Here is a 22,947-nt window from a genome sequence, read left to right as displayed (position 1 = left end):
TTTAGACCTTGAGGACAAGGTCAATTTCAACGAGGAGGTATTATTAGGTTTGGGATGGCTGTCTGAAGATAAAAGAAATAAGAGGAATTAGGGTAAATACATGTAGACACGTGGCAGCAGTAGAAGGTTGCTTAATAAAAGATTGACGGCTCAGACGCATTAGATCCAACGGTGCAGATAATTAGAGTTAGTTAAGGGATTGGGCTATTTTAACAGATTTGGATTGGGCCTAACATAATTAGTTTTGGACCGGTAATTCTTTCTTTCTCTTCTCACTATTCTCTCTCACGTTCATCTGCCTCCTCTCTTATTCTTCTTATTCTTCTTCTTCTTCTTCTCCCCCTCCTCCTCTTACTCATCTTAATTCTTTCTTTCAGGTTATGAATTCATCAATGGAGTTACATATTAATTCCAATTCATTTTGTAATTCCTATTGTAACTGAGTTGAGGAAATAATAAAAATCCGTTGTTCATTCATTTTCTTGACAATTCCTTAGTTCACATTACAATTTTATAAGTTCATTACATATTCATTACTTTATTTATCTGTTTTACTTTGTTGAAAATGTAGGAAACGCATCTAGTTTAATTAAATTTTGTTAAGTACTCAAACAGAGTATAATTATTGCAAACTCAAATAGGTTACTTTATCTAGTGTCTTAACTAAACCTTCATTCCCAAGTATGAAACAAACGAGAGGTTGAGCTTATTGGCTTAATTGTCACTCTTTAGCAAATAAGTTCAGTGAGGTGGTGAAGATGTTCATTCTTACTCATCAGATGGTTGAGCTTTGCTATATCTTGGCTTGGTAGCTTATGAAGGTCTAGCGAGACATGGGAACTATTTAGGTTTTTGTGCCACACAAAGTCTTCTTAAGCTTATGGCCGATAAAAGGCTAATCTGAGCTTCCCATATATCTATTTGTGAGAGACAAAAAAGCAAAAGAACATTTAGAAATTTGAAGCTAAAACTAGGTGGAGAAAATCTAATAACTATAATATTCCGAGTTGGGAGAGGGATGTATGTGAAGAACCCTAATTAACAAAGGAAGAAGATCAAGTAATATATTTTAAGAAGAGAGGGCGGTGTGATGATCCGACTGGTCATTTTGTGTAACTACACCGTGTTTCCCCTTTTGATGCGCCGCACATGTGTGTTTATGGTTTTATGGCTTATAGAGTTGATTAGTTTTTTTTCGGGATGATTTCGGGTTGATTTGGACCATTTGATTCTTGAGTTAGAAGCTTGACTTAAAAATATTAACCAAACCTTGATTTTTGTGAAAACAACCCCGTAACAGTGTTTTGATGGCTCCGTTAGCTTCTTATCATGTTTATGGACTTGGGTGCATGCCCGGAATCGAATTCAGAAGTCCGTAGGATAATTTGTGTTGTTTTACCGAAATTTAGCAATTTGAAGTTGAAAATTTTTAATCGTAGGTTGGCTTTTAGCTATTGAGTTCGGAATTTAATTTTGAGACTTGGAATACGTCTGTTATGCTATTTAGAACTTGTCAGCAAAATTTCGTATCATTTGGAGTTGAATTGATTGGATTTGGACGCATAGTTGTACTATAGTAGTTCTTGAACTTTACTTTTAAATTCATGTATTTTAGTATTATATTCGTAGTTCTATATGTTATTTTTGTATTTTGATCATGCAAGAGAGTTTGTATAATGTTTTTAGACTTGTGTAGATTTTTGGTTAGGAGCCCCGGGTGCTCGGATGAGTTTCGGACATGTTTCCAAATGAATTGAACTGAAAATGAATTGTTGGTGTTACTGGTGCTCTCTTATCGCAATTGCGAGCACCAGCCTCGCAATTGTGAAGGTGAAAGGGGGTTTCTGATGTCGCAATTGCGACTGGCCCCTTTTCAATTGTGAAGTTAGCAGGCCTGAGGCATGGGTCGCTTTTTGCGAACAATTGTTCTCTTTTGCGAAGAAGTCCAGCTTCGCAATAGCGAAGCCTTAGTCGCAATTGCGACAATTGCTGAGGCTATCAAGGTTCGCAAATGCGATCCTTGGTCTGCAATTCCTAGGGTTCGCAAATGCGAACCCAGTGTCACAAATGCAACATCTACAGCTGGACAAAAAGGCTGGGAGTTGGGATTTTTCAACATATTCTCTCATTTTAGAATCTTAGACTCGGTAGAAGGCGATTTGGAGAGGAGATTTTCATCTACAAACCTTGGGCCAGTGATTCTAATCAATTTTCAGCTATATTTCATCAATATATATTAGATTTATCATCAAAATCATATGAATCAAAGTGAAAATTTGTGAAACTTTTGTCAACTTTTTGAAAAAAAGAATTTGAGTTTTGAGAGTCGATTTAGGTTAATGTACATTTGGCGACATAAGGTGGGACTTATGTACGTGCTGCTTGTAAGGGAATTACTTGAAGCCACGCGGCATCATAAGGTGGGCTAAAGTGCATGTAGCTATTTCGAGAAAAATATTTTTCAAAAACTATTTAAATGTAAGGCTCACGCGGCGGTATAAGGAAAGATTGTGATTGAAGTTGAAAAATGTGAATACGAGGTGGTACCTCAATTGTGATTCTTATTGTATATGAGGTGGTACCTCGGTTGTGATTCTTGTTGTGTACGAGGCATACCTCGTTGGTGACTCTTGTTGTTTATCTCAGGTTGTAAAGAGTTATTGGTGAAACACTTCTTGTTGCTTTTATTCTTCTTTGTCTTATCAGTTTGGATCTGTATTTGACTTTGGTGGTTCTCTTTAATTGCTTCCTTTATGTTATCTCTATGCTTACAATTCCAGTATTAGTCTATGTTATTAACTTGTTTCGTATCGGTTATTTCTCCGCCTTCAATTACTTCTCGTTATTATGTTTTCATTCTGTTTTATATGTCCTAGTAGGTGTTTTGACCTGGCCTCGTCACTACTCTACCGAGGTTAGGCTTGATACTTACTAGGTACCATTGTGGTGTACTCATACTACGCTTCTGCACATCTTTTTGTGTAGATCCAGGTACGCCTGCCCATGCCAGATGCTAGAGGTTGATTGAATAGCTGCTTTTGGAGACTTCAAGGTATACATGCTCGATGTCCGCAGGCCTCGAAGTCACTTTCTATTTCAGACATTTTACTGTTTATTTCTTGTTTCGAACAATATTGTATTTCGAGACCATTAGGACTTTCTTGTAGAGCTTATGACTTCGTTCCATCGGGTTTTGGGAAAGTGGTGGCTATTGTACTGTTAAATTTTGTTATAATAGTGTGAAGGTTTAATTTCATGTTTTAGTAGTATTTCCGCTATTTGTCTATGCATGTTGGCCTTACCTAGTCATAGAGACTAGGTTCCATCACGACATCCTAGGGTAGGAAATTGGGGTCATGACAAGTTGGTATCACAGCTCTAGGTCCATAGGTGTTACTAGTCATAAGTAGGTTTAGTATAGTCTTGCAGATCGGTACGGAGACGTCTGTACTTATCTTCGAGAGGCTATGAAACTGTTAGGAGAACCTCACTTCTTTGATTCCTTATCATGCAAATTAGTTGACTTCGAAACCTAAATATTTGACTTTCTATTCTCTCATAGATGGTGAGGACATGCACTGATGGATCCTACGATCAGACACCCGCGTCCCCTACTAGAGCTGCGAGAGGCCAGGGTTCGGATAGAGGCCGAGGAAGGCACGTGGTGCAGCTTGAGCACCTGCCCGAGCTGCAATAGAAGAGCCACCAGTAGCTCTAGTTGGGGGACAGGCACCCGAGGCGCCTGTTGCTACCCTTGCACTTCAGGAGACCCTCGCACAGTTCTTGAGTATGTTTGATACTCTAGCTCAAGCGAGGTTGATTCCACTTGCACCAGCCGCATCTTAGGCTGGAGGAGGAGCTCAGACTCTCGCAGCCCGCACTCCAGAGCAGCGGGTCCATGTTGATCAGGTCCTAGAGGTTATACCAGTATAGCTTGTTGTTCCGGTTCAGCCTGAGGTTAGGGCAGTGGCGTTTGAGGAGGAGCAGCTTAGACTTGAGATATTAAAGAAGTATCATCCTCCTACTTTCAGTGGCTTAGCTTCAGAGAATTCTCAAGATTTTCTAGAGAAGTGCCACAATATTCTCCGAACCATGGGTATTGTGGAGACGAGCAAAGTTGCTTTTACTACATTACAGCTATTGGGAGCAACATATTAGTGTTGGCAGGTTTACGAGGAAGGTAGCCCAGCGGATGCAGCTTCACTTACATGGACTCAGTTTTCAGAGATATTCTTGAGAGAGTTTGTTCCCCAGACCCTTCGGGATGGATGGCATACGGGGTTTGAGCAGTTGTGCTAGGATACTATGTCAATGTTAGAGTATGCTGTCAGATTCAGTGATTTGTCCAGACATGTACCTACTTTCCACAATTAGGAAGTGAGTTTGCCAATTCATCGAGGGGCTCAACTATGGTATTAGGTTTAGCATGACTCGAGAGTTAGAGACAGATACCACATATCAGCAGGTGGTAGAGATCGCACGGAGGTTAGAGGGTATGCAGGGCTGTGAGAGAGAGGACAGGGAGGCTAAAAGGCCTCGAGGTATTGAAGGAATCACTGGTTGCCACGCTGCAGCTATAACCCGTCATAGTAGAGGCTGTGTGAGTCGTCCAGTTTACTCAGCACTTTCAGCTTCTAGTGGTGCTCCGGTTATTCCGAGGTCTCAGGTTGCACACTTTGCTCAGCCACTTTCTAGCGTACCTCCTACGCAGGGTGCCTTCAGCGGTCAGTCCAGCCGACCAGGCCCGAGCCAGTCCTAGCAACTGCGCCCACCAACCATCGGAGTCTGCAACATCTGTTCAAACAAAAAGATCTTAACTTGCGGCAACATAGATGTTTAGAGTTGCTTAAAGACTATGATATCACTATTCTATATTGTCCCGGAAAGGCCAATGTGGTGGCCGGTGCCTTGAGTCGAAAGGCGGGAAGCTTGGGTAGTTTGGCATTCTACTTGCAGTAGAGAGGTTATTAGACCTAGGTGTTCAAGCTTTGGCCAACCAGTTTGTTAGACTGGATGTTTCGGAGCCCAATCGAGTTCTTGCTTGCGTGGTTTCTCGGTCTTCTTTATATGATCTCATCAGAGAGAGTTAATATGACGACCCCCATTTGCTTGTCCTTAAGGACACAGTACAGCACGACAATGCTAAGGAGGTTTCTATTGGAGATGACGGGGTGTTGCGGATGCAAGGCCGGTTATGTGTGCCCAATATGGATGGGTTACATGAGTTGATTCTTGAGGAGGCTCACAATTCGCGGTACTCAATTCATCCGGGTGCCACTAAGATGTATCAGGATTTGAGGCAGCACTATTGGTAGAGGAGAATGAAGAAAGACATAGTAGAGTATGTAGCTCGGTGCCTAAATTGTCAGCAAGTGAAGTATGAGCATTAGAGGCCAGGCAGTTTGCTTCAAAGACTTAAGATTTCTGAGTGGAAGTGGTAGCGTGTCACCATAGACTTCGTTGTTGGGCTCCCACGGACTCAAAAAAAATTTGACGTTGTATGGGTGATTGTGGACAACTTGACAAAATCGGCTCATTTCATTCCGGTGGTGAACACTTATTTTCAGAGACGTTGGCTCAGATCTATATCTGCGGCATTGTCCAACTTCATGGCGTGCTGGTATTCATCATCTCTGATCGGGGCACGTAGTTTATATCGTATTTTTGGAGAGTTGCGCAGCGTAAGTTAGGAACATGGATTGAGTTGAGTACAACATTTTACCCCCAGATGGATGGATAGTCCTAGCGCACCATTCAGATATTAGAGGATATGCTTCGTGTCTATGTTATGGATTTCGGGGGTTCTTGGGATCAGTTCTTGCTACTTGCAGAGTTTGCCTACAATAACAACTACCAATCGAGTATTCATATGACTCCTTATGAGGCCCTATATGGGAGACAGTGTCGTTCTCCAGTTGGTTGGTTTGAGCCGGGAGAGGCTAAGTTATTGGACACGGATTTGGTTCTGGATGCCTTGGAGAACGTCAAGTTGATTCAGGATCGACTTCATACAGCCTAGTGTAGACAGAACAGTTATGCTGATCGGAAGGTTCGTGATGTAGCATTTATGGTTGGGGAGTGATTTTTGCTCCGGTTTTCACCCATGAAGGGTGTGATGAGGTTCAGAAAGAAAGGCAAGTTGAGCCCTAGGTATATCGGACCCTTTGAGATCCTTAAGAGGATTGGTGAGGTGGCTTACAAGCTTGCATTACTACCTAGTTTATCTGCGGTTCATCCGGTGTTCCATGTTTCTATGCTCCGGAAGTATTATGGTGATCCATCTCATGTTTTAGACTTCATCACAATCCAATTGGACAAGGATTTGACTTATATTAAGGAGTCGGTGGCTATCTTGGATAGACAGGTCCGGAAATTGAGATCAAAGAACATTGCTTCAGTGAACGTTCAATTGAGGGGTCATCCGGTCGAGGAGGCAACCTGGGAGACCGAGCACGACATGTGGAATCGTTATCCATCTATTCATCACTTCAGGTATGTCTTTATGCACGTTCGAGGACGAATGTTTGTTTTAAGAGGGGTAGAATATGACGACCCGACCGGTCATTTTGTGTAATTGCACCCTGTTCCCATTTTGATGCTTCACACATGAGTGTTTATGGTTTTATGAATTATGAGGTTGATTAGTTTTGTTCCGGGAAGATTTCGGGTTGATTTGGACCCTTTTGATTCTTGACATAGAAGTTTAAGCTAAAAATATTGACCAAACTTTGACTTTTGTAAAAACGACCTCGGAACAGTATTTTGATGGCTTTGATAGCTTCGTATCAGATTTTTGGACTTGAGCATATGTCCGTAATCGAATTCGGAAGTGCGTAGGTTGATTTGTGTTGTTTTGCCAAAATTTAGCAATTTGAAGTTGAAAATTTTGATTGTAGGATAACTTTTAGCTATCGAGTTAGGAATTTGATTTTGGGATTTGGAATAGGTCCAATATGCTATTTAGAACTTGTCTGCAAAATTTGGGATCATTTGGAGTTGAATTGATGGGATTAGGACGCTTAGTTGCAATTCTAGTAGTTCTTGAACTTTACTTTGAAATTCATGTGTTTTAGTATATAATTCGTAGTTCTAGATGTTATTTTTGTATTTTGATCTCGGGAGTGAGTTTGTATGATATTGTTATACTTGTATGGATGTTTGGTTTGGAGCCCCAGGGGCTCGGATGAGTTTTGGACATGTTTCGGAATGAATTAAACTGGGGAAAAGGCTTATGAGCTTATTTGCATTTCAAACTTCATTTCCAATATTTTTCTTTGCAACTAACTTATCCTTAAAGTATTTAAGAATGAAGGAATTCCCCCCTTCCATTTAGATCAACTACAAAGCTATGCCATTCTACATCAATTGGAAGATTATGATAAAGAAAACAAGGTTTTTTCAATCGTACATGGCAATACTTCATAAGATATACATCATACTAAATCACTTCTTATCACGATCCTAAATTTCTATCTTAGGATGTCATGATGACACCTAGTCCCTAAGACTAGGTAATCCTAACACATGCTGAGTTATTAACAGATTTAAACCATTAACCATTAAACATGAACCAATAAATTCCATACATAGCCAACAACCATCAATAGATATACAATATCCCAAAACTGGTAGTACGAAGTTATAAGCTCTACTGAGTTCACCAGAAATCTCTAGATAAAATATTGTTCTGGAATAGAAATATATGGTAATGAAAGACAATAGAAGGTGACTCTGAGGCCTGCAAACGCGATAGCAGGTATACTTTGAAGTCTCCACAGCAACTCGCAATCAGCTATCTAACGACCGACAAGCTCCGAGGTACCTGAATCTGCAAAAATGATGTGTAGAAGTGTAGCATGAGTACACCACAACAGTACCCAATAAGTATCAAGACCAACCTCGAAGGAGTAGTGACGAGGTTCAAGTCAAGACACCTACCATATATGCTAACCTGTGAAATTGTTAATATAAAGCTAATAGAAGAACAAATATCAATGTACAGCTAAACGTAGAAAGAATAATAATATAACACTAGCAATGGAAAGCAAAAATGACAAGTAGCCACAAGAAGCAAAAAGGTGATAATGCAGCAAGTAATCAGAATACATATAAAGTACTAGATTTACACAAGGAACATATAGAAACCAATTAAGGAAACAAATGGCAACCAAATAATCAACCGTCCAATCACAAGATTTACACAAGGATCACCCCGAGGTACCACACCTCATAATCATAAATAACTAGTTCCAAATCAGGAATCATAATTACATGGTATCTCGTGCCCACATCATCAATCACAACCGTACGGACCACTCACGTGATGCACGAACAACTTACGTGTCAATACCAGATCTGCACGGACAACTCACGTACTAATGTATGTGCCAATAGTAATAATACCTCATATCCGCACAGACAACTCACGTACCAATAGTAACAGTATCTCATATCCGCACGAGCCACCAGTCTAATCCATATACAGAAGGCAGGTATACAAGAATACATGTACATGATCAAGATTCATACTCTTGTACTGATATAGGTGACATGTTACGGTGTATGCTTGTGCATGTATACTATCACAGCTCAAGTTAACTAGTAAAATCAGAGACACCGAGTATCAAATTGGAAACAACACATCGAAACCTATAATATGCATGACACACATAAGAAGGCCACACCACCACACAAATATCGTCAATAACAATGACCCCAAGACATTGCAATCATCCCCAACACAGCTTGCCTTGTCTCGTCGCATGTGCAACAATAAAGTAAATGTTTGCTTTGTATTGCCACATGCGCATCAATAATTATCCCACCTTGTCTCGCCACATATGCAAATGCAACATTGTAATGACTCGACCGGTAGTTTGGGGGCACGAGTAGCTCCGTATGATGTATTAGGACTAGTATACAAAATTTGAGTTCATTCCGAGTAGATTTGATATGTTTCGGCGCGAGTTTTTGGAAGTCGAAAGTTCGAAAGTTCATTAAGTTTGATTTGAGGTGTGTTTCGTTATTTCGATGTTGTTATGCATGATTTGAGGCCTGGAGTAAGTCCGTGTTATATTATGGGACTTGTTGGTATGTTCATATGGGGTACCGAGGGGCTCGGGTGAGTTTCGGATAGGTTTGGGTTGTGTTGTGCTCGTTTTTCTTATGTTTCGACGTTGTTTCTTCAAGCATAAATGGTACCATATTGAACAAATGAGTTCCAATTTCTGTTTTTATTAAAGCATTATATCCGTATTGTAATTATGGAATCATCAAATTTGGACATCGTATGAGGATTTTATGGTTATTCTACTAAGAATTGGATTGCCAGATTTTGTCAGATTAATTACGAAATTGCCACTAACTTCGTATTTTAAAATCATCGTTATTTTTAAATATTGAAACCAACATATCTCCTTCATTATAAGGTCAAATGGAGTGATTCAAAAGCCTATATTGACTGAAATTTTACAAGGAACCCATTGGAGGCATCAAAAATAAGTTTTGGGATCGTTTGGCATGCAAAACAAGGTAGAACAGCTAGACAAAAACACTTAATATCGAAGGTTTGTTCATTTGGTCATATTTTAAGTTGGGGAGCTCGGATTTGGACAATTTTTGAAGGCGAGTTTCACCATATGGATTGGGGTAAGTGTTCTATACTCGATTTTGATTATATTTCATGAATCCATCTTCGTTTTAGGCATTTGATTGATGATTTCAAAGTAAAATTTGGGGGTTTTGTCTAATATTTCATAAAGTAAATTTTGAGTTTTGAACATCGATTCGGAGTCGGATTTGAGTGAAACTAGTATGGTTGGACTCGTAATTAAATAGATTGTTAGATTTGTGAGTTTTGTTGGGTTTCAAGGTGCGGACCCGGGTTTGACTTTTTGGTCGATTTTGAGATTTTGATTAAAGATTCAACCTTTATCGATTGGGTTTGTTTCCTTTGGCACTATTTGATGTATCTAAGTTGCTTTTGGCTAGTTTTGAGCCATTCAGAGGTCGTTACGTGCGGGATGGTATTTTTGGAGCATCGTTTGGCTTGTTGGGTATTGGATTTGGCTTGTTTGAGGTAAGTAGCACTTCTAAACCTGGTGTTGAGGGTATAAAACCCTGAATTACGTGTTATGTGTTTTGGTGTTGAGGTGACGCACGTGCTAGGTGACGGGCATATGGGCGTACATCGTGTGAATCATGACTCCGTTAATTCTGTTGTACTGTGTAGTTACCTGATCTTATCTATAACCATGAAATCTCTACGTACTAGAGCTATTGAGTTATGATCCATATTAGAAATCATGTCTAGGCTATATGTTTATTCTATTGGGACCCACCAAGGTCGTATTGCTATTGAATTATTTGTTTAAATTACAATTTCATACTCAGTCATATTTATTTATTTCATATCATATCTCAGTCTCTGTTTCTATTTATTGACACATTATTTCATCATTTTGGGCTAGTTTCATGGCATTGTGAGCCCGAGAGACTGGAGAGATTGATGACTGAGTAAGGTCGAGGTCCTGATCTGTGAGTGATATATGTATATATGTGGATCGGGTTGCACACCGCAACGAGCCTTATGGTTGTATATATGTGGATCGGGTTGCACGCTGCAACGAGTATCATTGATTTATTCCATGATTGTCTTGATATAGTGCTTGGGCTGAAAGAGCCCCTCCGAAATCTGCACATACCCCCAATGAGCGCGGTTGATTTATCATCAGGGATGGACCTTTCCTGGACATGGATCTTGTCCAAAGCATTTATATTTAGGGATGGATCTTTCCCAGACTGCATTAGTCTTATACAGTACTGAATGACTGACTATTAGTTGTTATGTATATATTCGGGATGGATCTTCCCTGGGCTTGATTGGCCATATACAGTACCGAGTGACTGAGCATGTCGAGTGATTGAGCATAATAAGTGGAAAGTGTGAGACAGAGAGATTGGGTACTCTGAGAGTGTGAGTACATGAGTTCATCTCTAAGATACATTGCATTAACATGCACACATGACATACATGCATAGAGATACATTTTCCTCATGCTATACGGTATCACGTCATTCATGACTTTTTACACATATTGATGTATAGACATAGAGATGTATTTTACTATTGCTATCTGGAAAAAGGAAGCATCTTACTTATTGTTGAAAGAATTATTGGGAGAAATCACAGTTTTCAAACTTACTCATATTTTTGGCAATTTCGGTAAAAGATTTGGGTTTTTACTGATATACTTGAAAACAAGCCTATTTTCTGGAACTGTGAACGAGCTGAGCATTTTATCTCTGAGTTACTTCTTTTATTACTGTCACAACCCAAAAACGAACTCGGTCGTGATGGCGCCTCTCGTAAAGACAAGGTCAGCCGACACAAACCCCCAATTCAGTTAAATAGTTATAATAATTCAATTTAAGTCATTAATAAGTGTGTAATCCCAAATAAAGTTAAATAAAACAAGTGCGGAAATAAACACAGCCCGACATCGGGGAGTCACCAGTCATGAGCATCTAATATATCCGTCTAAGAGTTCAAAAGTCTACATAGTCTATTACAGAACTAATACAATGAAAGTAAGATAAGAGGGAGAAGCATTGGGCTGTGAATGCCGAGCATCTACCTAGTGAACTCCGAACCGCCTGCTGGAAGCAAATCAGCACTTGCTAGCGGGACCCGAGGCTCCTGAATCTGTACACAGGGTGTAGTGAGTAATGTGAGTACTCCAACTCAGTGAGTAATAAGAGTAAAAGCAGCTGAGAGATAAGAAAACATGTAAAACACAGCAATATGCTATAAAGAGGCAGTGTAAAACCAATATAATGCAATAAAACAGTGAAAACTTGTAAAAACACCTTAGTTCAGCATAAGCTTCTTTAAAACATCTTTTAACAGTTAAATGAGTAAATGAAAAGCAGTGAGAAAATATAAACACATAAAATTAGCCCCTCGGGCAAAGTACCAACAGAATCAGCCCCTCGGGCTATCTCACAATCACTCGTATCAGCCCCTCGGGTAATATCACATATCACACTGGGTACCCGCGCTCACTAGGGGTGTACAAACTCCGGGAGGGGCCCCTTATGGACCAAGCGCAATATCAAGCCATCTCGTGGTATAATCAAATAGGCTCTCAGCCTCATATCAAGCCACCTCGTAGCGTACAACTCAAGTCGTCGGCCTCATAGTCATGAATCAGCTCAATACCGCTGCGGCGCACAGCCCGATCCCATGATAACCTCACAACGCAGGCCCTAAGCCCTACTCAGTCAGAAATCTCTAAAAGTCACTCGGGCACAGTAAAATATGATGTTCATCTCAAAATATTATTTAAGATGTCAAAATAGAGTAAACATAGCTGAGTTATGAAAACAGTAGAATGTAGCTTGACAGAGTGCAAGTATAAAGTCAAAACAGTGAGGTATAGCAGTAAAAATCCCCTAAGGGGTCTAAAACAGTTGGCACGATGCCCAAATATGGCATTTAGCCCGAAACATGATGATAGCAAACAGTTTTCAATCAAATACGTAGTAAAACAGTCATTCGAGACGAACTAAGTCACAGTCCCCAACAGTGCATGACCCCACGCTCGTCATCTAGCGTGTGTGTCACCTTATAATAGCACAACGATGTGAAGTCTGGGGTTTCATACCCTCAGGGCAGCATTTACAATCATTACTCACCTCAATCCGGTCCAAACTCTAGCCCGCGATGCCTTTGCCTCTCAAATCGGCCTCCGGATGCTCCAAATCTAACCAAAATCAGTACATAACCATTAAAATATGCTAAGGGGACAAAGCCCACTCGAAAGAAATCAAATTACAACACAAACTCGAAATTATCTAAAGCCCGACCCCCCGGCTCATGTCTCGGGATCCGACAAAATTTACATCAACGGAATCCTTATCACTCCACGAGTTTATTCATATCAAAAGTCCCAAAATCCAACCACAAATGACCCCTTAAACCCTCACTCAAAGGTCTCCAACACCAAGCCCTAATTCCCAATTTTTAACCCTTAATTTTCATTAATTTCAAGCCAAATCAGTGAAATAATTCCATAGGATCGATTATTAAGTTCAAAAATCTTACCTCCAAGCGTTATCCCTTGAATGCCTCTTCAAAATAGCTTCCCCAAGCTCAAACCCAAACAAAAATGGTGAAGAACAACTCAAAAATCGCAAAGGAAGCCTTTTATACTTTCTGGCCCAGGGATTCCGCACATGTGGCCCTTTTACCGCTTATGTGGTCTTTACTACCGCACCTGCAGTTTTCACTTAAAGTCCAAGTCCCGTATCTGCGATGCAAATCCCGTACCTGCGATAGCGCAGGTGCGCTTTCTTAACTGCTTCTATGGTTCCAGCTGATGCCCTCCTTGACCGCTTCTGTGGCTTGCTTCCGCATCTGCGGGGGTCGCACCTGTGGCCTCCCAACCACAGATGCAGTTATAACAGTAGTCCTAAAACTTCAGCTGCACAAACCCAACTCAAATCTTCCGTCAACCATCCGAAATTACCCCGAGGCCCTCGAGACCTCAACCAAAAGCACAAACACATCACATACCACTACCCAAACTTGTACCAATCTTCAAAAACACCTCAAACAATATCGAATCAACCAATTCACATCGAAATCAAGCCTAAGGTTCCAAAAATCTTCAGAATTACGCGTTTGAACAAAAAGTCTATCAAACCACGTCCGAATGACCTGAAATTTTGCACACACATCCCAAATGACACAGCTGACCTATTGCAACTCCCGGAATTCCATTCCGAATCTTAAATCAAAATCTCATCTATCAACCGGAAAACACCAAAATTCCAACTTTGCCAATTCGAGCCTAAATCTACTCCGGACCTCCAAAACACTTTCCGATCACACTCCTAAGTCCCAAGTCATCTCCCGAAGCTATCCGAACCATCGGAATTCACATCCGAGCCCTTTCTCACATAAGTCAACATCCGGTTGACTTTTCCAACTTTAGCTCACTCAAAAGAGACTAAGTGTCTCAAATCTCACCAAAACCTTTCCGAACCCAAGCCAACGAACCCGATAACACATAATACTGATCAACAAAGCAATAAGAAGCAGAAATGGGGGAAACGGAGCAGTAACTCATGAGATGACTGGACGGGTCATCACATCCTCCCCCTCTTAAACAAACGTTCGTCCTTGAATAAGTCAAGAAACATACCTGAAGCCTCAAATAGGTGAGGATATCTGCTCGGCATCTCTCGTTCGGCCTCCCAAGTAGCCTCCTCCATGGGTCAACCTCTCCACTGCACTTTCACTGAAGCTATATCCTTTGACCTCAACTTTCGAACCTGACGCTCCAAAATAGCCACTGGCTCCACATCATAAGTCAAATCATCATCCAACTGAACCATGCTGAAATCCAAAACATGAGACGGATCGCCAATATACTTCCGAAGCATAGAAACATGGAACACTGGATGCACACTCGATAAGCTGGGTGGCAAGGCAAGCTCATAAGCCACCTCCCCAATCCTCCGAAGCACCTCAAAAGGACCAATGAACCGAGGACTCAATTTACCCTTCTTCCCAAATCTCATAACACCCTTCATGGGTGAAACCTTCAATAGAACCTTCTCACCAACCATGTAGGACACATCCCGAACCTTCCTGTCAGCAAAACTCTTTTGTCTCGACTGTGCTGTATGAAGCCTCTCCTGAATCACCTTCACCTTGTCTAGAGTGTCCTGCACCAAGTCTGTACCCAATAGCCTAGCCTCACTCGGCTCAAACTAACCAACTGGAGATCTACACTGCCTCCCATATAAAGCCTCATATAGAGCCATCTGAATACTCGACTAGTAATTGTTGTTATAAGCAAACTCTGTGAGCGGTAGAAACTGATCTCATGATCCTCCAAAATCAATGATGCAAGCACGCAACATGTCCTCTAATATCTGAATAGTGTGCTCGGACTGCCCGTCCGTCTAAGGGTGAAAAGTTGTGCTCAACTCAACCTGAGTACCCAACTCTCTCTGCACCACTCTCCAAAACTGTGATGTAAACTGAGTACCTCTGTCTGAAATGATGGAAACCGGAACACCATGCAAACGAACAATCTCCCGGATATAGATTCCTGCCAACCGCTCTAAAAAATAGGTAGTACACACAGGAATGAAGTGCGCGGACTTGGTCAGCCGATCCACAATCACCCAAATAGCATCAAACTTCTTCAAAGTCCGTTTCCAACTACAAAATCCATAGTGATCCGCTCCACATCCACTCTGGAATATCCAGCTGCTGAAGCAAGCCACCCGGTCTCTGATGCTCATATTTCACCTGCTGACAGTTGAGACACCGAGCTACAAATCCCACAATATCCTTCTTCATTCTACTCCACCAATAATGCTGCCTCAGATCCTGATACATCTTCGCGGCACCTAGATGAATGGAATACCGCGAGCTATGGGCCTCCTCCAAAATCAACTCCCGAAGCCCATCCACATTGGGCACACATATCCGGCCCTGCATCCTCAACACCCTGTCATCACCAATAGTTACATCTCTGGTATCCTCATGCTGAATTTTGTCCTTAAGGATAAGAAAATGAGGATCATCATACTGACGCTCTCTGATACGATCAAATAAGGAAGACCGAGAAATCACACAAGCCAATACACGACTAGGCTCCGAAATATCCAACCTCACGAACCAATTAGCCAAGGCTTGAACATCAACTGCAAGAGGTCTCTCCCCAACTGGAATATATGTCAAACTTCCCATACTCACCGCCTTCCTACTCAAGGCATCGGCCACCACATTGGCCTTTCCCGAATGGTACAAAATAGTAATATCATAATCCTTTAGCAACTCCAACCATCCTCGCTGCCTCAAATTGAGATCCTTCTGCTTGAACAAGTGATGGAGGCTACGATGATTAGTAAACACCTCACAAGACACACCATACAAATAATGCCTCCAAATCTTCAACGCGTGAACAATGGCAGCCAACTCTAAATCATGAACAGGGTAGTTCTTCTCATTGGGCTTCAACTGACGAGAAGCATAAGCAATAACTCTACCCTTCTGCATCAACACACACCCAATACCGACTCTCAAAGCATCACAATACACTGTAGATGAACCTAAAGCTGATGGAAAAACTAATACTGGAGTCGTGGTCAAGGCTATCTTGAGCTTCTGAAAGCTCTCCTCACACTCATCCGACTACCTGAATGGAGCACCCTTTTGAGTCAACTTGGTCAAGGGCGGTGAAATAGATGAAAATTCCTGAACAAACCGGCGGTAATAACCCGCCAAACCAAGAAAGCTGTGAATATTTGTAGCTGAGGACGGTCTGGGCCAACTCTGAACCGCCTCTATCTTCTTCGGTTCAACCTGAATACCCTTGTTGGACACCACGTGCCCCAAGAAAGCTACTGAACTGAGCCAAAACTCACATTTGGAGAACTTTGCATAAAGTTTCTCCTCCCTCAACCTATGCAACACAACTCTCAAATACTCCGCATGTTCCTCCTGACTATGCGAGTACACCAGAATATCATCAATGAAAACAATCACGAACGAATCAAGATAAGGCCGAAACACGTTGTTCATCAAATGAATGAACGTTGTCGGGGAATTGGTCAGCCCGAAAGACATAACAAGGAACTCATAATGACTGTATCTGGTCCTAAAGGTTGTCTTAAGAATATCCTAGTCCTTGATCTTCAATTAGTAATAACCTGAACGGAGATCAATCTTGGAGAACACTCTCGCTCCCTGAAGCTGGTCAAACAAATCATCGATATGAGGCAAAGGATACTTGTTCTTGATTGTTACTTTGTTCAACTGCCTGTAATCAATGCACATCCTCATCGTGCCATCCTTCTTCTTCACGAATAGAACAGGTGTACCCCAAGGTGACACACTAGGCCAAATGAACCCCTTATCAAGGAGTTCCTGAAGTTATTCCTTCAACTCTTTCAACTCTGCTAGTGACATACAATATGATGGAATAGAAATGGGCTGAGTGCCCTGCACCAGGTCAATACCAAAATCAATATCCCAGTCTGGTGGCATGCCCGGCATGTCTGCAGGAAACACATCGGGAAAATCCCTCAGAACAGGAACAGAATCAATATTAGAAGTTTCTGCACCGACATCCCTCACAAAGGCTAAGTATGAAAGACAATCCTTCCCAACTATACGCTGGGCCTTCAAGAACGAAATCACCCTACTAGGGACAAAATCAGTCGAACCTCGCCACTCAATCCGTGGCACACCCGGCATAGCCAATATCACTGTCTTAGCATGATAGTCCAAAATAGCACGACACAGAGATAGCCAATCCATGCCCAATATTACATCAAAATCCACCATGCAAAGTAATAATAGATCCACTCGGGTCTCCAAACCCCCAATAGTCACCACACACGATCGGTACACATGGTCCACAACAATAGTATCACCCACCGGAGTAGACACACGAATAGATGAAACAAGAGACTTACTGGGCGTATCCAAATAATGAGCAAAATATGATGACACATAAGAAAAAGTGGAACCGGGATCAAATAATACAGAGGCATCTCTGTGGCAGACTGAGACAATACCTGTAATCATAGCATCTGAAGCAATAGCATCGGGTCTAGCTGGGAGTGCATAGAAACGGGCCTGACCACCACCTGATCGACCTCCCCCTCTAGGGCGGCCCCTAGCTAATTGACCTCCACCCCTAGCTGGCTGGGTGGGTGATGGTAAAGTAACTGGCACTGAAATCGATGGCTGACTCCTCTGCTGAGATGAACCACCAAGACGACAAGGACACTGCCTCCACATATGACCCAACTTTTCACACTCATAGCAACTCCCTGGTGCTGGAGACGGGGATTGAAGGGAACCCCTAGCACCGGAATGACTAGCAGATGCACTTGGCATAAAAGAGCCCTGAACTGATGGAGCATAGGACGAACTCTAGGCTGGAAGGGCAATGAGTGATGACTGGCCCTGATAAGAACTGTGAGAACCATGACTCGATGATGCCCCATGATAACCTGGGCGAGCTGGCTGAGCCTGTCTAAATGGACGGCCTTTACCGTGCTGAAATTGACCTCTCGAAGGAGCACCACCATAGCTACCAGATCCCCGAGGCCTCTTGGCCTCCCTCTCATCTCGCTCCTGGCAACGAACTGACTCAATCTCGCGAGCAATATCAACAACCTCCTCAAAAGTAGCACCAGACACCCTCTCCCTGGTCATGAGAATATGAAGCTAACATGTGAGGCCATCAACAAACCTCCTGATCCTCTATCTATCTATCGGAACCAACCAAACAACATGATGAGCTAACTCTGAGAACATTATATCATACTGTATCACAGTCAAATCTCCCTGATGCAACCACTCGAACTGCATGTGCAGCTCCTCTCTACGAGACTGTGGCACATACTTCTCCAAAAAGAGAATGGAGAACAGCTACCAGGTAAGGGGTGCTACACCAACAGGCATACGCCTCTCATAAGCCTCCCACCAAGTGAAGGCAGCTCAAGAAAACTGAAAAGTAGTGAAAGCGACCCCGCTGGTCTCAAGAATACCCGTTGTACGAAGAATCCTCTAACACTTGTCCAAGAAACCCTAGGCATCCTCGCCCTCTACACCACTGAAAGTTAGAGGCTGAAGTCTACCAAACCTCTCCAACCTACGCTACTCATCCTCTGGCATAGCAGGAGCTACATAGTCCTGAACAAATGCAACCGGCTGGGCTGGAGGTGCCCCCGGTGTCTGAAGTTCCGACACGACCTGCTCTGGTGTGTGAGTGGCGGGAGTCTGAGTGCCTCCCCCAGCCTGAGAAGTAGTTGCGGCAGTAGTAACTGAGACCGCTTGTGCTAGGCCAGTGCATACTGATAGAATCTGAGCCAGGGCATCCTAAAGACCCGGAATCACAATGGGCATAACTGGTGCCTGAGCTGGTGCTGCTGAAGCGTCCACAACTGGGACCTGATCATGAACTGGGGCGGCTGGTGGATATGCAGGTGATGCCCTAGCTATTGTGCGGGCTACACCCCTACCCCTACCACGGCCTCGACGGCGTCCTCGGCCTCTAGTGGCCACAGCTAGTGGTACTGGTGGTCATCCATCCTGACCGGTCGCTCGTGTCCTCACCATCTATGAGAGAATAGAATAATAGAAGTTTAGTACTCGGATAAACAGATTTGCACGACAAGAATTTCAAGAATATGAAGTTTTCCTAAAGGTTCTATAGCCTCCCGAGGATAAATACAGACGTCTCTGTACCGATCCGCGAGACTCTACTAAACCTGCTCATGACTCGTGAGACCTATGTAACCTAGGCTCTGATACCAACTTGTGATGACCCAAAACCGGACTCGGTCATGATGGTGCCTCTCGTGAAGACAAGGCTAGCTGACACAAACCCCCAATTCAATTAAACAGTTATAATAATTCAATTTAAGTCATTAATAAGTGAGTAATCCCAAATAAAGTGAAATAAAACAAGTGCAGAAATAAACATAGACCGACATCGGGGTGTCACCAGTCATGAGCATCTAATACATCCATCTAAGAGTTCGAAAGTCTACACAGTCTATTACAGAACTAATATAAGGAAAGTAATATAAGAGGGAGAAGCACTGGGCTGCGAACGCCGAGCAGCTACCTAGTGAACTCCGAACTGCCTGCTGGAAGCAAATAAGCACTCGCTAGCTGGACCTGAGGCTCCTGAATCTGCACACAGGGTGCAGGGAGTAATGTGAGTACTCCAACTCAGTGAGAAATAAAAGTAAAAGTAGCTGAGAGATAAGAAAAACACGTAAAACACAGCAATATGCTACAAAGAGGCAGTGTAAAACCAATACAATGCAATAAAACAGTGAAAACTTGTAAAAACACCTTAACTCAGCATAAGCTTCTTTAAAACATCTTTTAACAGTTAAACGAGTAAATGAAAAATAGTGAGAAAAGATAAACACATAAAATCAGCCCCTCGGGCTATCTCACAATCACTCGTAGTAGTCCCTCAGGCAATATCACATATCACACTGGGTACCCGCACTCAACTGGGGTGTACAGACTCCGGGAGGGGCCCCTTACAGCCCAAGCGCAATATCAAGCCATCTCGTGGCATAAACAAATAGGATCTCGGCCTTATATCAAGCCACCTCGTGGCGTATAACTCAGGCCCTCGGCCTCATAGTCATGAATCAGCTCAATACTGCTGCGGTGCGCAGCCCGATCCCATAATAACCTCACAACACAGGCCATCGGCCCTACTCAGTCAGAAATCTCTAAAAGCCACTCGGGCACAGTAAAATATGATGCTCAGCTCAAAATATCATTTAAGATGTCAAAACAGAGTAAATATAGCTGAGTTATGAAAATAGTAGAATGTAGCATGACTGATCAAGTATAAAGTTAAAACAATAAGGAATAGCAGTAAAAATCCCCTAAGGGGTCCAAAACAGTTGGCACGAGGCCCAAATATGGCATTCAGCCTGAAACATGATGATAGCAAACAGTTTTCAATCAAATACGCAGTAAAACAGTCATTAGGAATGGACTAAGTCACAGTCCCCAATGATGCACGACCCTATGTTTGTCATCTAGCATGTGTGTCACCTTATAATAGCACAACGATGTGATGTTCGGGGTTTCATACCCTCATGGCAGCATTTACAATCATTACTCACCTCAATCCGGTCCAAACTCTAGCCCGTGATGCCTTTGCCACTCGAATCGGCCTCTAGATGCTCCAAATCTAGCCAAAATCAGTACATAACCATTAAAATATACTAAGGGGACAAATCCCACTCGAATGAAATCAAATTACAATACCAAACCCAAAATTAGCCAAAACCCGACCCCCGGGCCCACGTCTCGGAATCCGACAAAATTTACATCAACGGAATTTTTATCACTCCACGAGTTCATTCATATAAAAAGTCCCAAAACCAACCACAAATGACCCCTCAAACCCTCACTCAAAGGTCTCTAACACTAAGCCCTAATTCCCAATTTTTAACCCTTAATTTCCATTAATTTCAAGCCAAATCAGTGAAATAATGCCACAGGATCGATTATTAGTGTCACACCTCCTTTTTTACTACCCTGGAAGGGGTATACGGGAGTTTCTTCCAATTAAAGTGACAATAATCGAAACGAGATTATTTGTTTAAAATTCAGAGTCGCCACTTGGGATAATTTATGGTGTCCTGATGTTAGGCTAGAAACCCGTGTTTGAGCCGTAGTATTACATGTCAATGACTGCATTTTTTACGTGCGTTTGAGTTCAAATGATAATGAATTGCACTTAGTACGTGTTTTATGCCTTGTAGGAGGTGATCTTGAGCTCAAAAGTTAATTTGGAGCTAAATTGATCAATTCGGAGCTTCGAAGTCTGAGTAAAAGCCCAATACATTAAGCCGGGATCGTGTTCGAAGGTCGTGTACCAACTCCGGATGTTAAAAGAGGACGAAATAAGTTCACTCTGAGAAAATTACACAGCCGCGCCACATGGGGCCTGCAAGGTACGGCACAGCAGTGTAAAATGCTGCCTGAAGTGAAAAGTTGAGGATGTAGACAAAGTCCAATAACGCGTCGCATGGTGCGGCGCAGCTGTTCAATTTTTACAGAGCTAAGTCCTATTTCGCGCAAGAAAGGGTGTTTTCGTCTGGGCCCGACCCTATTTGGTATAAATATATGTAAAAACGCCATTTTGAAGACTTTTGACATATCTTAGACCTACGGAGGCTATTGTGGAAAGGAGAAAACATTTGGAGCAATTTCCAGAGGAGATTGGCATCAAATTCTTCATTCCTTCATCTTTGCTTTGTAATTTAATTATGCAATTTATTTGGGAAATTATGAACACGATTATGAGTAGCTAAATATTTAGTCTAGGGTTTTGATGGAACCTATTGAAGGATGAACTTCTTGTTATGTTAATATAGTTTGCCCAGTTTAATCTCTATTTGTTCAACTACGTTTTTATTGTAGTTAATTGATAGGATCCTCAATTAGTTGTGCCTATTTAGTATGTATTACTCGGGAGAGAGTGCATATTTAGGTAATTGTTGAACAACACCACTCCCAGAGTATATGAGGGATCAATAACCGAGGGTTTAAAGGCGGGATTAGAGATAACGAAGCCTTGGGTGCGATCTAAAGTGAGTTGTAAAGCCAGCTAGCGTAGCTCGGGAGAGTGCGTCTAGAAAATTATCGTGATTACTCGGGAGAGATTTACGATAATAAGAGTGCTCATGATTGATAGAGACGATTAGTCAAATCTATATGACACATAGCCGGAATGGATTCCATCAATAAGGGAAATCACAACCTTAGATCCTTCTCTTAATTGTTTACAACTTAATCATAGTTAGTCTTTATTTACTTAATTGCAGTCTTGCGTAGTTAATAAAAATATCCTCAATTATTATTCAAAACATTTGGGAAGTTGATTACGTAGAATTTAGCGAGTCTGACAAGAGTAATTGATAGGTTAATTCCTTGTGGGTTCGACTCTGAGCAAAATACTCAGATTATATTTGCAACGTCAGTGTGTCCTTTTTATAAGGCATAGTTGGGCGTGATCAAATTTTGGAGTCGTTGCCGGGAAATTAACGGTGTTATCAATTACAATTGAAAGAACTACAAAAATTCTTTGTGTAGTCAGTTTTCTCTATATCCAATCTATACATTGAAATTTTAACGTTTGTTGACTTGGCTATACAGGTGCATGCCTACAAACTCATCGAGAACTGGTGAAGTATTTGAAGCATTATCAGATCTCGAGAAAGTTTTCAAGGCATTGAATTGGGCCAACCGGAAAAACAAACAACTAAACAATTCGAACCAGACATGGGGGATCACGTAGTAGACCCAGCTGCGCCATTAGCACCGGTGGCACCTCTTGTGCCAGAGGCTGAGCTATATGATTGGGCACA

General features: G+C 42.1%; 1 protein-coding gene across 1 annotated transcript; it reads left to right on the top strand.

Annotated features, from left to right (window-relative positions):
- The first annotated feature begins 6,103 nt into the window (after positions 1-6,103).
- On the top strand, positions 6,104-22,877 carry LOC138887830 (uncharacterized). The gene is made up of 2 exons (XM_070169619.1): positions 6,104-6,492; positions 22,736-22,877. Exons 1-2 carry the CDS (start codon positions 6,104-6,106, stop codon positions 22,875-22,877), a joined length of 531 nt encoding a protein of 176 aa, XP_070025720.1.
- Positions 22,878-22,947: the final 70 nt, after the last annotated feature.

This window comes from Nicotiana sylvestris, chromosome 3 (genome assembly GCF_000393655.2).
Source record: "Nicotiana sylvestris chromosome 3, ASM39365v2, whole genome shotgun sequence".
NCBI lineage: Eukaryota > Viridiplantae > Streptophyta > Magnoliopsida > Solanales > Solanaceae > Nicotiana > Nicotiana sylvestris.
The sequence above is the reverse complement of the archived record's forward strand: the minus strand, read 5'-3'. Positions and strand labels throughout refer to the sequence as shown.